The 14496-nt window shown below is 38.7% G+C and overlaps 1 protein-coding gene across 2 annotated transcripts in view; it reads left to right on the forward strand.

Moving 5' to 3' along the window:
* The window catches only part of LOC135472373 (transient receptor potential-gamma protein-like), a 158761-nt gene that overhangs the window by 130237 nt on the left and 14028 nt on the right, over window positions 1–14496 (forward strand). For both annotated transcript variants that reach the window (XM_064751846.1, XM_064751847.1), the window contains 4 exons: window positions 2263–2700; window positions 3137–3649; window positions 12689–12923; window positions 13942–14079. In XM_064751846.1, coding sequence (XP_064607916.1) covers window positions 2284–2700; window positions 3137–3649; window positions 12689–12923; window positions 13942–14079 — 1303 coding nt within the window. In that variant the 5' untranslated portion in view covers window positions 2263–2283. The remainder of the gene's footprint in view (window positions 1–2262; window positions 2701–3136; window positions 3650–12688; window positions 12924–13941; window positions 14080–14496) is intronic.

The raw sequence follows: 14496 nt of genomic DNA on the forward strand, positions 1-14496 counted from the left end.
CAAAGTTCAGGAATTAGGGTTGGCTACAGGTATATACTCGTGTTTATGTTTGCAGGAAATCGTATCATCCTGAATAAACTACCTGTATCACTCTTTGCCAGGCACCTAATAAGAGCTGGATTAAGATATACCACACTATTACAGGGCTGTAAACTGACTAGCCAACCAGTGTCAGAGGCTTAATTGGCATCCTGTTGAGTGACACATGTATATACTCAAATTCCCAGGATACTTGGAAATGTATATAAATTAATCCCAAGATATTTTCACAAGCAAATTATGATAGATTCAACTATGGTCAGGTTGATTTACAGTTATGTTCTTGGTGGGCCTTCTTCTTAGACAGAAGGTTTCCTTATTGGTTGTTGGATCTTGATAATGAAATATGTACATGTATCTGTCAGGCAGATTTAATACCAGTGATTGGTCAGTTGTAGTTATTATATGTATGCTGAAGAATTGTTCATATATAGTGATGACGATTTAGTTATATTGTTCTGTTTTAAATTTTTATTCTTCAAAAATAGTAATAAATAAGAAAATGGTAATAAATAAAATTCTTGGAAACTGTGTTAGACTGTTTCTACTCTGCAGAATTTTGGATTATTTGATAGCTATAGGCAATAGTGTTGACCTGCTGGTACCTGTAAGCTGTATCTATTTAATGATAGTTTATGACAGTGTTCAACTGGGCTGGTTATTTTACTATCTTTGCTCTCTGTCCTGTCTAAGAGGGTGGTCCTTTTGGCCCGAGAATTTACTTCGCGCAGCTATCACCTGTCAGTACCAGATACCAGTCCTGAGGGTGCCAGGCATGGCAGATAAACTCAGGAGAATAGCTGATACACGTTTTTACCCCACTGTGCCTCTTACCATAACATCGCAGAATCCAAAGATTGGCTGGCCTAAGCATAGGGGATATTAAAGGTTGTACACTCTTCTAAAATGTAGTGTAGGGTTTTCTCTATAAGGATCAGTCAACTTTTTTTTGGCTGCATATTAAACTGCAATATCTTGTATCTCCAAATGCATGTAACAATTACAAACTCCATGCAGTCGTACAGCAGTTGGGCTTTAGCAGCTATACATTGTAGTAAAATCAGCAAGAGCTCATTAAGAACAGGTGACTCGTGTTGATCAAGACGTTGTGGTCTTTGGCCAGGAACGTGTTATACCACTGAGTCAGGGGTGTATCCACAGTAATCAAGTGATAAGTAGAATTCAGTTTGGAGTGTTAGTTTCCTTTTCTGTTGGGAGGCTCATCAGTTGAAGATGTGTCTATAGTATTACCTCAGGTGAGGCTGTCCTTGAACGAGGACAAATCCCGGTTTAGCGCACCAAAGCTCTCCAAAATAAAATAATCAATAACGAGACATTTGGAAACTACATAGCAAACGTGTGTGTAAGGTGTACAGACAGGCTGCCTATTTCAATGCCAGGGACCTGTTGAATAGCAGGACTGAATACTCTTGTACATGTACACATGTATATATGTTTAACCATTAATGCATATATATGTGTAAATATACATGAAGCTAGCGGGTCATTGATTTATCAAATGGTTATTAAAGTCTTTGTACTCTTTGCTTTATAGACATGTTGTTTTCCTGCTTCAACAAGGCTTTCCATAAATCATTTTTGTATCCATGTACATATTGCAGTAATGTGAAGTATTTTTTATATGCTAGTCCCGATTGGATAGTGGACTGTATTTAGAAATATTAATTACCTTGTAAGATATCATTCTATATTGGTTATTTTCAATCATTCTGCTCATGGATTTGATGACTTTAGCCTGCAGGTGTTGTTTACCTGCAGATAAATTTCAGATCTTTTTCATCCTAATGATAACCACCATCATACAAGAGAAAAATTCTTGAGTACAGCATAGATCCCACACACAAATCAAAGCAAATGAACTAATTTTCTGATGTGTTTTTGCATTCACAGAGCTCAGGAAGGGATCTAAACATGGCTTAAGTGTGAGGCATGATGAGGCCCATGTTTGCATAACTCAGTCATGAGGCTCAATTTACTAGCAATTGATGTGTTTTCGTTTTCTTCAGGTTGAGGATTCAGGGTATGGAACATGACATATTTCACAAGAGCTTTACAAGGGTCTACCTTAGCCAAGGACATGTTTATGTTTTCTCAGTCTTGCAGACACGGATCAACATGGATTAAGTGTATGATGCATGGTCTACCTCATGAGATTGTTACAAGGCACTATCTTAATCATCTGACATGTTTATATGTTTTTAGGGTTGAGGAGGGGATCTCAGCATGGATAAAGTGTACCGTCTGTACCGGGACTCTCTCATGAATCCCCAGCGGCTCATGGACGAACTGGGGATGGACCAAGAAGGGGATTCGCTGGGGATGGGAGTGATACGCAAAGAGCTGGATCTCACCAATGAGGAAAAGCAGTACCTGCTGGCAGTAGAGCGGGGAGACATTCCATCCACACGCCAATACCTCAACTCCATGCATATCACCAACTCCATCAACATCAACTGTGTGGACCCACTTGGCAGGACAGCCCTCTTGATTGCCATAGAGAACGAAAATGTGGAAATGATCGAGTTGCTACTCAGTCACAATGTGGAGATTGGGGATGCGTTACTTCACGCCATCAATGAGGAGAATGTGGAAGCTGTGGAGCTTATTCTGGTCCATCAAGTAGCCACCAAAGGAGAAGAGGTATGTTTGATGAGGATGACCCTCTTTCCAAAGGCGTTATTAATATCTATGTTTACAAAACAGTACATTTGACTTCTGTACAACTGACTTGAAAAGTCATGTTAAATCATGATATCAGGCCAAATTTGACTAATTAAATTAATTAACATTTGTACTGGTGTGATTGTAAATTTGTCTGCTTGGCTTGTAAATTTTATTTATTGTTGCAAGATTGTTTCTTACAAAATAACCTTACATGTGTTAAAACTGTGAATCTATTTAAGGGCATACATGTATGGTGTATGACACAACCAATCTCTTACTAATAAATAACCAACTTATGTCCTACTTGTTTACTTAAGCGAAACTGACCTACTCAGTTAGACTGGCTAATAGACAAGATGACTTCATAATTTCTCTGTCTGTTATCCCATATCCTTGCTCGTGTCTGTTTCAGTCCCTGATGACATCCTGTCCTTCAAGCTCATTCACACCAGACATCACGCCCATCATTCTTGCCGCACATCGGGACAATTACGAAATTATCAAAATCTTACTGGACCGAGGCTACCGCATTCCCAAACCTCATGATGTACGTTGTAGTTGCAAATTGTGTATAGCAGCTTGTACCGATGACATTTTAAGACATTCTCGTTCCCGCATCAATGCATATCGTGCCCTGGCCAGTCCGTCTCTGATTTGTCTGTCCAGCAAAGACCCTATATTGACTTCATTTGAATTAAGCTGGGAATTACGCCGCCTTAGCCGACTGGAAAACGAATTTAAAACCGATTATGAAAAACTGTCCAAAAAATGTCAGGATTTTGCTGTGGATTTGCTGGAGCAAACTCGTGGGTCCAAGGAACTGGAGATTGTCCTTAATCACGATACGTCCAATCCGTCTGAAGAGCAAGGGGAACGCATGAAGCTGTCGCGGCTTAAACTAGCCATTAAGTTCAAGCAGAAAATGGTGAGTACGCAAGAATAGCTGTGCAGAGATGGGCATTAGAGGGTGGCTACTTCTCGATTGCTTTCCTTGTAAAAACTACTGGCAATTATAGGAAAAGTTTTTAAGCTTCATTAAGAATGAACTAGAAAACCAGAAGTCCCACGGCAGATAGTGCAGTGTGTGTCTCTGAGTGCATCTGAGAACAGTTTTTAATGTTCAAGTCTTTCCCTCAGACAATCATTGGTCTTAATGACTATTTCTCATGCACACTATTAACTTTTGACCAATGAGATTCCATGTTCAGAATCGAGCTATCACGGTGAATCCTTAAACAAGGAAGGTTGTCTAGGACGTTGTTGCAAAGAGCAGTATTGTATTTCCTCTACGAAATGTTTACAGGTCAACTAATGTTGTCATAGAAGAAAAATAACCATCACAACAGTTTAATTAAAACATTAAAGTAAAAATAAATGTGATTGCTTACTTTTTCCTTCATATCATGAATATTATCAATATCATATTGTTGATGTACTGAGTGGTAGGTCACAGTATTACTGAGGCAATATGTGGAATGTTACAATGTGATTTTGCTGAGGTGCTTTGTAGTAGGTTACATAGAGTATGATATCTGTGGGGTGTTGTGTGGTACATACAGTGTAGGTTACAGTGTTGCTGAGGTTGGGTTTTGAACATTCCACTATGATATTGCTGAGGTGTACTGTCTAATGTTGTAATGTGATATTGCTGAGGTGGCATGGTCGACCGCAGTATTACTGATTTCATATGTCAAACATTACAACAGGATATAGCTGAGGCACTGTACAGAATGTTACAATGTTGCTGAGATGGTCTGTGGTAGGTAACAAAATTGCTGAGCTTTCCTTTGGAATATTAGTGTATTTTATTGCTGAGGTGATGTGTGTGTGATGGTGTGGGGGGGGGAAGGGGCACATTAGAACACTGTTGAGATATTGTGTGTAATGTTATGATGAATGTGCTGAGGTATGGTTTTGGAGGGTGGATTATTGTAATGAGGTAAAATGTAGTACAGATGGATCCATCCTGGGTGAATTATCCCTGATGAGGTAGAATGTAGCACAGATGGATGTATTCTGAGTGGATTATTCTGACGAGGTAGAATGTAGCACAGATGGATCCATACTGAGTGGATTATTCTGACGAGGTAGAATATAGCACAGATGGATCCATACTGAGTGGATTATTCTGACGAGGTAGAATGTAGCACAGATGGATCCATACTGAGTGGATTATTCTGACGAGGTAGAATATAGCACAGATGGATCCATACTGAGTGGATTATTCGGACAAAGTAGAATGTAGCACAGATGGATCCATACTGAGTGGATTATTCTGACGAGGTAGAATGTAGCACAGATGGATCCATACTGAGTGGATTATTCTGACGAGGTAGAATATAGCACAGATGGATCCATACTGAGTGGATTATTCGGACAAGGTAGAATGTAGCACAGATGGATCCATACTGAGTGGATTATTCTGACGAGGTAGAATGTAGCACAGATGGATCCATACTGAGTGGATTATTCTGACGAGGTAGAATATAGCACAGATGGATCCATACGGAGTGGATTATTCTGACGAGGTAGAATGTAGCACAGATGGATCCATACTGAGTTAATTATTCGGACAAGATAGAATATAGCACAGATGGATCCATACTGAGTGGATTATTCTGACAAGGTAGAATGTAGCACAGATGGATCCATACTGAGTGGATTATTCGGACGAGGTAGAATATAGCACAGATGGATCCATACTGAGTGGATTATTCGGACAAATTAGAATGTAGCACAGATGGATCCATTATGAGCGGATTATTCTGACTGGGTAGAATGTAGCACAGATGGATCCATACTGAGTGGATTATTCTGACGAGTGGAATGTAGCACAGATGGATCCATACTGAGTGGATTATTCGGACAAAAGTAGAATGTAGCACAGATGGATCCATACTGAGTGGATTATTCTGACGAGGCAGAATGTAGCACAGATGGATCCATTTTGAGTGGATTATTCTGACGAGGTAGAATATAGCACAGATGGATCCATACTGAGTGGATTATTCTGACGAGGCAGAATGTAGCACAGATGGATCCATACTGAGTGGATTATTCTGACGAGGTAGAATGTAGCACAGATGGATCCATACTGAGTGGATTATTCTGACGAGGGGAATGTAGCACAGATGGATCCATACTGAGTGGATTATTCTGACGAGGTAGAATGTAGCACAGATGGATCCATACTGAGTGGATTATTCTGACGAGGTAGAATGTAGCACAGATGGATCCATACTGAGAGGATTATTCGGACAAAAGTAGAATGTAGCACAGATGGATCCATACTGAGTGGATTATTCTGACGAGGTAGAATGTAGCACAGATGGATCCATAGTGGATTATTCTGACGAGGTAGAATCCACAGATGGATCCATTTTGAGTGGATTATTCTGACAAGGTAGAATCCACAGATGGATCCATTTTGAGTATGGCAACAATCACAGGCCATTGCAGTCAGTATCTATCCTAATGGTCTAGAAGTGCATGTAACAGCTGGTCATTGAATTTTTTTTTTAATTTTTTGTTGCTTTTGAAGTGGAAGGGTTTTTTTGAGAATGAAAGCTATCCAAGAGCAGTGCGTGCAGTTTTGTGCAGTTTGCATTGAGGTGAATTACTTGGCAAGCACTTGAGAGTTTGCCTTTGATATTTGTTCAGCTGTTATTTGTACTTTTTGACATGATGAACCAGTTTGACCTGCCATAAATTTTTTTGGGTATACAACATGAAGTGAAAACATGTACATAAAAATCTTTCTGTGTACTCAACTAGATTTCAGTGCTGGTTTGTTTGCATATTTATATGTCATTCCTGAACAAATAAAATCTAATGAACTTTTGATGGAATAGCACAAGCCTGTGAAAGTGTTAGCATGTGGCGAGCTAGTGACTTGCCGCTGAAAACATGTTGCCCTGTGCCAGCTTTGTGTTATTTAGCATTCACAGGAGGAACATGTTTTCCTTTAAACCATACCCTAATTCCTCAAACTTTTTGCATGTAAAAGAGCAACTTTCAGTGCAAGTTATGCACATTGGTAATTTTATTTTGAGAACAAAAAGTACATTGGTTAGCTTGGCCAATTTCAGAGTTTCACAAGAAGTGTAATTTTATCAGTCAAAAACAGACTAATGCCTTCAAAATATGCCTGAATAAATACCTTGTAAACATGTGAAAAGGTTGAAGAATTACAGTCATAATTTAGAGCATAGTGATGCATTTTGGATTTCTTTACAACAGATACAGCATTAATTATGCACCCATTTCATTAATATGTTAGCTGTGTTGTTCTGAACAGTACATGCAGTACTGATAATTATTTATATAATGCGACTTTTTTCTATATATTCCCCTTTGTAGTTAGCAGCCTACCTAGAATTGGAGTCAAATCCATGCCAGTGTCGTTAAGTACACTTTTGCTTGACAGCATCTTGAAACTTTTTTCAAAATCTTGTGTGCGAGAGTTTTTGTTAGTGTTGTATTCCTTAATTACCTTATAGTGCCCATAGATTTTAATTCATGTTGTCGATATCCGTTGGGCCTTGACAAGAGGTTTGTTAGAAAGATGTACTGGGAAATTAAATTTTCGTCTGAAGGAAAGTCGCAGCGACTAGGCTGATTTATCAGTGGTGAGGGAAGGGAGGATGAGTTAGGGCTATGTATTTGTTTTCTGTGCAGGCCTTAACATCCACAGATGTCTGGAGCCTTCTACTGGTGATCCAAGTGCATGCATGTGAAGGGTTTTTATTGTAGATATCCTTATGTCGAAAACAGGAGATTAGAAAAAGTGAAGCTTTGTAAATATTAAATTTGACGAGTTAGATTCCAGGATTGTTAACGTTCAGATGATGAAAAGGTCAGCAAGTTCCCGCTGTGTGGTAGATAAGGTAACCTGCTCGCTTTTCCCAATTTGCTCACCTCGATCCGTAACCCTAACAACAGTGCTTTATGTCAAGTAATCAAGCTTACGGCATAAAAACTACCCGTGAAGTCTTCCTGTACAGCCTCAGGCTTTCTTGTGCTGGGCAGTATTAAATCAACTGTATTTCTCAAGATGGCTAAAATTCGGTTAGGACCTGACAATTTGATATACTGACATGACTAGCAGGGATAAATGACATTATTTTGCTATAGTGTCCATGAATTCATAGAAGTCATTAGTTATGTGGTAAGGAAGTGGTACAGTTCTTCCTCACAAAAAAACACATGGTGAACCTGATGCAGCATATCATGGTTAACATTACAAGTGCTTTTTCAGCATTGACATTTGCTACAGTCTGTTAGGCACATGTACTATTGGTACATTTACATGTAGTTGACACATGCTTCAAGAGCACTGGCATGTGCTACAAACTATTAGATACTACATTTAGTTGACATTTTGCTACAGGTTATTGGTTACTATGTTTAGCTGACAAGTGCTTGTACAGTGTTGGCATATGTACTGGTTGCTACATTTGGTTGTCAAGCACTTTATCATCATTTACATTTGCTACTGCTGTTGGGTACTACATTCAGTTGACATTTTTGCAGTGGCCTGTTGGTTGTAGTTGACAAGTGCCTGCTGAGCGTTGACATTTTGCTAGAGCCCTTGACAAGTGCCTGATGAGTGTTGGCATTTTGCTATAACCTATTAGTTATAGTTGGCAAGTGCCTGCTCAGTGTTCACATTTTGCTAGAGCCTGGTGGTTACAGTTGACAAGTGCCTGATCAGTGTTGACATTTTGCTAGAGCCTGTTGGTTACAGTTGACAAGTGCCTACTCGGTGTTGACATTTTGCTAGAGCCTGTTGGTTACAGTTGACAAGTGTCTGCTCCGTGTTAACATGCACTGTCTTATTGGTTACTACGTTTAGCTGCAGGATTTTCATTTTGAATTAGAGAAGGAGACCAGAGTTCAAAAGCAGGCAGCTGAATTGAAAGTGATTCTTTCACAGTTACAATTGGTTTGAGTGGTCAGAATATCCAAAGTAGACGGCTACAGGGACAGCTGTGTGCAGCCTGTTACATGCCCTTTTTTTAACACCCTGCAGATGACATATAAAGTGTTATGTGTTCAACTTTTCATTTAGTTACATATAAAATGCTTGTTCAGCATTTTCATGTATTACAGCATATTGGTTATATTTAGTTACATAAGTGCATGGTCTACTCTGACATTGACTACTGTCTGTTAGTGTACATTTAACTGACGGTGGCATCATCACTGTTAACAATTAGTTACGACATCTACGACATAGTTAATTACTATATTTCGTTGACATTTCACGACGGCCAAGTGGTCACTAAGCTCAGTTAAAAGTGCTTGTTCAACATGGACATTAACTGCATATGGCTTAATAATACATGTGCATTCAGCTGACAAAGGTGTTTGTTGTACTTTGACATTTGCCACAACCTTTTGATGACTACATTTAGTAGACCTGTATGTCCTCGTCATTTGACTGAAAAATTGTTAAGTTCAACGTTAAACCCCAAGCACTCACTTACTCCCTAGACCATGTTTACTTGTTGAACTTTGACATTTCCTACAGCCTATATTGGTCACAACAGTTAGTAACATAAGTGCTCATTCACCAATGACACGTACAGTCTACAGCCTGTTGACTTTTACATTTTGCAAGTTGCATTATAGAAAACCTTTCATTGTGTAGATTTGTGATGATCCCTTTTGCTCAATGTTATGACTGCCCTCTTAAAATAGTCATAGTACAGCTGCTTTGCAGTGTTTAAAGTGGAAGGTGGGAAATTCAAATTTTTTTTTTTTTTTTTTTTGATTGGTGTTTTACGCCGTACTCAAGAATATTTCACTTATACGATGGCAGCCAGCATTATGGTGGGAGGAAACCGAGCAGAGCCCAGGTGAAACCCACGACTATCCGCAGGTTGCTTGCAGACCTTCCCACATACGGCCGGAGAGGAAGCGAGCATGAATTCAATTATTTGATAAGCTCACAATACAAAACAGACTAGCCCGTGATGCATTGTGGGTGAGAGTGGCAAAGGAAAGAAAGTAAAGGATAAGATTACGATTGACTGTCTTATTGACTCGTTCAGATCTACAGAAGGATTGCTTGGCAGTTGTGAACTGCAAAAATTCACACCCATGCTCAAGCAGATAAGTGCACAAACAGGAAAATCACAATTTTATTTGGGTTCCATGTGGCTATATTAAAGACAGGAGATGGATTTTCCTTTAAAATTTGGCTGCTTATGAGTTTTTTAACATCAGCATAACACGAGAAGGCGGTGTTGATGTGCTGTATGCAGCGAAATCGAACCTACATGTATACCAACCAGTCATTACTGGAGACACAGTGAAAAAAAGTGGAAGGTCATGTTGATGCCATTTTGATGCTTAGCAGCTTTGTCTCATAAAGTCAAATACAAGTGATATTTTTGTTGTAGGGTGAGCTAGTACTACAAAACTTTTGTATAGACAACTTTTGCATCACATGTGCAGGGTGAATTTAATTATGACTTAGTTATCACTTGCCATTTTCAGAGTTTCTTGAATGCAGGACAAATAGGGACCATTATAGCTCCAGAAATATCAAACCCGAAATTAAAATGTGCACAGGAACTTGTTTGATTTTTTAATGTTTTAGCCATATCATTTTGAAAACAGGAGGTGGTAAGTGGCATTTCATATGGTAATGAGAACATCAAAAATAGAACAAAAGTGGTCAAACATGTTTAGGTGTGAGAAGAATGTGTTGATATATCACTTTAAAGTCAAGGTATAACTTGCTCTATTAGTAATGGAAAATGCCAAAGTAAACCCATATGTTTGTACATGAATTCAGTGTACACTGTAAGCAGACTTTATGAAGACCAAGATGGTTCACACGATTCCTCTGGCAGAAGGGAAACAACTCTTTGTCGTAAGCTGGCATAGCTTGTCTTTTTTGTGACCACCGTGCCAGTATCTTGCCAGTCACACTGAGATTTTGCGAGGCTTGTCCTCCTGCTTTTATAGTGATACTGATGAAATTTTTGGCGTAATTTTTGTGTCAGGAATTCTTTTAATTCGTAGATCACAAATTCATTAAAAAATTGTTTACACATGATTGCTCTTGAACTTGCGAAATTCATGATTATGGAAATAACTACAGAGCAAATGTATCATTAATTGTTTTACAGGATAAATCTGTTTTCAGTGTAGGATAAGCACATAAACATAATAATAAAAACTTAAAAATCATTTAATCTGTTACAAAAAAGTCAAAGACATATTTATAGAAAACCTAGAAAATAGGAAATCATTAAAACGACAAAATTAAAAGTTGGATTTTTATTTTTATTCCATTTTTGTTGTTTTTAGAGATCGCTCTCCCACAAACACAGAATAAAATTGGTATAGCCTAAAGTCCCATTGTGAATGAAAGTGGGACGAATGCTGTGTGGAGTCTGATAAATCACAGCAGGTGAAAGTGGGACATTTGCTATGTGGAGTCTGGTAAATCACAGCAGGTGAAAGTGGGACATTTGCTATGTGGAGTCTGGTAAATCACAGCAGGTGAAAGTGGGACATTTGCTATGTGGAGTCTGGTAAATCACAGCAGGTGAAAAGTGGGACAAATGCTGTGTGGAGTCTGATAAATCACAGCAGGTGAAAGTGGGACTAATGCTTGTGGAGTCTGGTAAATCACAGCAGGTGAAAGTGGGACATTTGCTATGTGGAGTCTGTAAATCACAGCAGGTGAAAGTGGGACAAATGCTATGTGGAGTCTGATAAATCACAGCAGGTGAAAGTGGGACAAATGCTGTGTGGAGTCTGATAAATCACAGCAGGTGAAAGTGGGACAATTGCTATGTGGAGTCTGATAAATCACAGCAGGTGAAAGTGGGGACTAATGTTATGTGGAGTCTGATAAATCACAGCAGGTGAAAGTGGGACAATTGCTATGTGGAGTCTGATAAGTCACAGCAGGTGAAAGTGGGACTAATGCTTGTGGAGTCTGATAAATCACAGCAGGTGAAAGTGGGACATTTGCTATGTGGAGTCTGATAAATCACAGCAGGTGAAAGGTGGGACTAATGTTAGGTGGAGTCTGATAAATCACAGCAGATGAAAGTGGGACAATTGCTATGTGGAGTCTGATAAATCACAGCAGGTGAAAGTGGGACAATTTGCTATGTGGAGTCTGGTAAATCACAGCAGGTGAAAGTGGGACAATTGCTATGTGGAGTCTGATAAATTGCAGCAGGTGAAAGTGGGGACTAATGCTTGTGGAGTCTGATAAATCACAGCAGGTGAAAGTGGGACAATTGCTATGTGGAGTCTGGTAAATCACAGCAGGTGAAAGTGGGACAGATGCTGTGTGAAGTCTGATAAATCAGGTGGAGATGAGATATGAAATGCAGCTTGGTCTATTTTCTTGCAACTAGTAGTCCATTCAACAAATCACACTGTGTGAAAATGGCTTTACTGACACTTTGAAGTATTTAAAAGTCTGGGCAAAGTGCTAGTTATATAGGTGTCACAATAATGGCACTCTAGCACTAGATGTGCTCTTACAATGTGGGTGTCATACTTGGTGTCTGCAACATGACACTACATGAAACCAGGGGTAAATTACCATTTGAAAGTCAGATGTCATTTGACTGACAGTAAATCTCCTACTATTTCATGGAATATTTCTCACAAACTTAATTATTACCTTGTTACACTAAGTTAGTGAAAAAACATGTCAAATTTTATCTGATTTTCAAGAAATCAAATACATAAACTTCTCTAGATTTTTCACCGACTACAATACATGTATATAGTTGCCCCTCTGTGCTGCAGTTATACTTTATTAGTGTAGTGTTATTTAATAGTTGGTAAGAAATCCCACATAATTATGGGGAGTATAATTATTATATAAGTGAACATGATTTTCATTTGATTTAAGACATTTTAAATTCAAAATGTATTCAATTATTAACCCACTAATGCTACATTTTTTGTTTTTTTTTTTCAGTTTGTGTCTCACCCCAACTGCCAGCAGTTGTTAGCCTCTATGTGGTATGCTGGATTACCAGGATTCCGTCGAAAGAATGTTGTATGCAAGTTAGTTGTGACATTTACCATAGGGGTGATGTTCCCTGTGCTATCACTTGTGTACATGATTGCCCCACAGAGCAGTATTGGTCAGCTCATTCGTAAACCCTTTGTCAAGTTTATCTGCCATAGCGCCTCATACTTGACATTTCTTTGTAAGTATACATTTTGTTCTCAAGTATAATTCATTGGCACTCCCTCTACCAAAGGTCATTGCTACTGGATATAAATATATATGTGTTATCCTAATCAGATAAATACATGTTAAAATCAGTTCTATGGCAGAATGGTCCATTTCAAGTGTTGAATTAGCAGAGGTCGCATTGCCTGGGTGAACATAATAAATCCCTTGACAAAAAGTACATTGAACTGAAATATTGTATTTAATTACACAGGAGATGGTTTTGATTGGGTAGAAGCACTTTACTTTGACAATTTTTTTACTTGTTTAATTGGCTTTCTGAATGTTTTACTTTACACAATGGAGGAGGCTTTCAGTTTCAGAAGTTTTTTCCCTGTTTAATTGGCTTTCTGACTGTTATACCGTGCCAGAAATGGGTCTGAAACCAAAAAATACAAGCTACATGTCATTAATCTTGAAATGTCAAAGTTGGTGACGAACCTCCTTTAGGAGAGAATATTGCCACTCTGGTGTGAGAATACAGATCAGTTTCTCATTGCTTAAATAGGCCAAGCAACCTGCATCATAGCGCTGGCCGCTGTTGTATGAGTGAAATATTCTTGAGTACAGCATGAAACACCAATCCAATAAAAAAAATAAATAAACTAAATGGGCCATGCCTGTCAGATGCAAATGTGTTGAAACCTGAAAGTGTACCCAGTGGCTTACGAGATTCACAGGTTGTGGAAAGTGGACTCTCCATTATCGCCCATATAAACAACCATCCTATGTCCATCAGTTCGCACAAGAGCTAACACTTAATTGCTTACAAGGTCAAAGTTGATGTTATGGATTTATTTTGGGAGCTATTGAAAAATGTTTGCTTCTGTCATATTTTTGTAAATACAAGTAAAAAAACATAATTTTTTTGATTTTTTCCATGTAACTGGCTTGTTTTGTATTAACCAGTGTGAATCTGTCAGAATTGCCTGCTGTAAATATTCATATGAAGTAATCTATTGTCCTGTATTTCTCACCCGTTGACATTGCAGTTTTACTTATACTTGTCTCTCAAAGAGTGGAGATTGCTCATTATACGAAAATCCCTGATTCTCCCTACCCTGAACCTAAAGAGCCCCGTGGGGCCCCAGCTACCACCGTTGAGTGGATGATATTAGTTTATGTTGCAGGTTTGTATTTTGTATTTTCTATTCTACAACCAGGAACACAATTGATGGTAGGGGGGGTTGGTGGTGGAGGACTTATTGAAATCCCTTTTTCTGTCCATCTGTCATTTTGTCCATCTGTCAGGCTGTTACAATTTTGGCAACAAGCACCATACCAATTTCATTGAAATTTACATATATCGTCACCATGATGTAAACTCATGCATACATTTTCATGCCAGTGTTTTTGATATTTGGAATGTTACCCCTGCAGAGGTACTTGCAGGGTTACAAATTTAATTTTGTCCATGCAACAGCTCCAGAAGTATGGTACAGATTTCCATGAAACATTTGGTACATCATTTCTGTCACTTAAGGTTGTGCTTATTTATAAATTTTCCTGACCATCACATTAATAGCTACAGTTACCATCTTCACACT

Source organism: Liolophura sinensis, chromosome 8 (assembly GCF_032854445.1).
Source record: "Liolophura sinensis isolate JHLJ2023 chromosome 8, CUHK_Ljap_v2, whole genome shotgun sequence".
Lineage (NCBI taxonomy): Eukaryota > Metazoa > Mollusca > Polyplacophora > Chitonida > Chitonidae > Liolophura > Liolophura sinensis.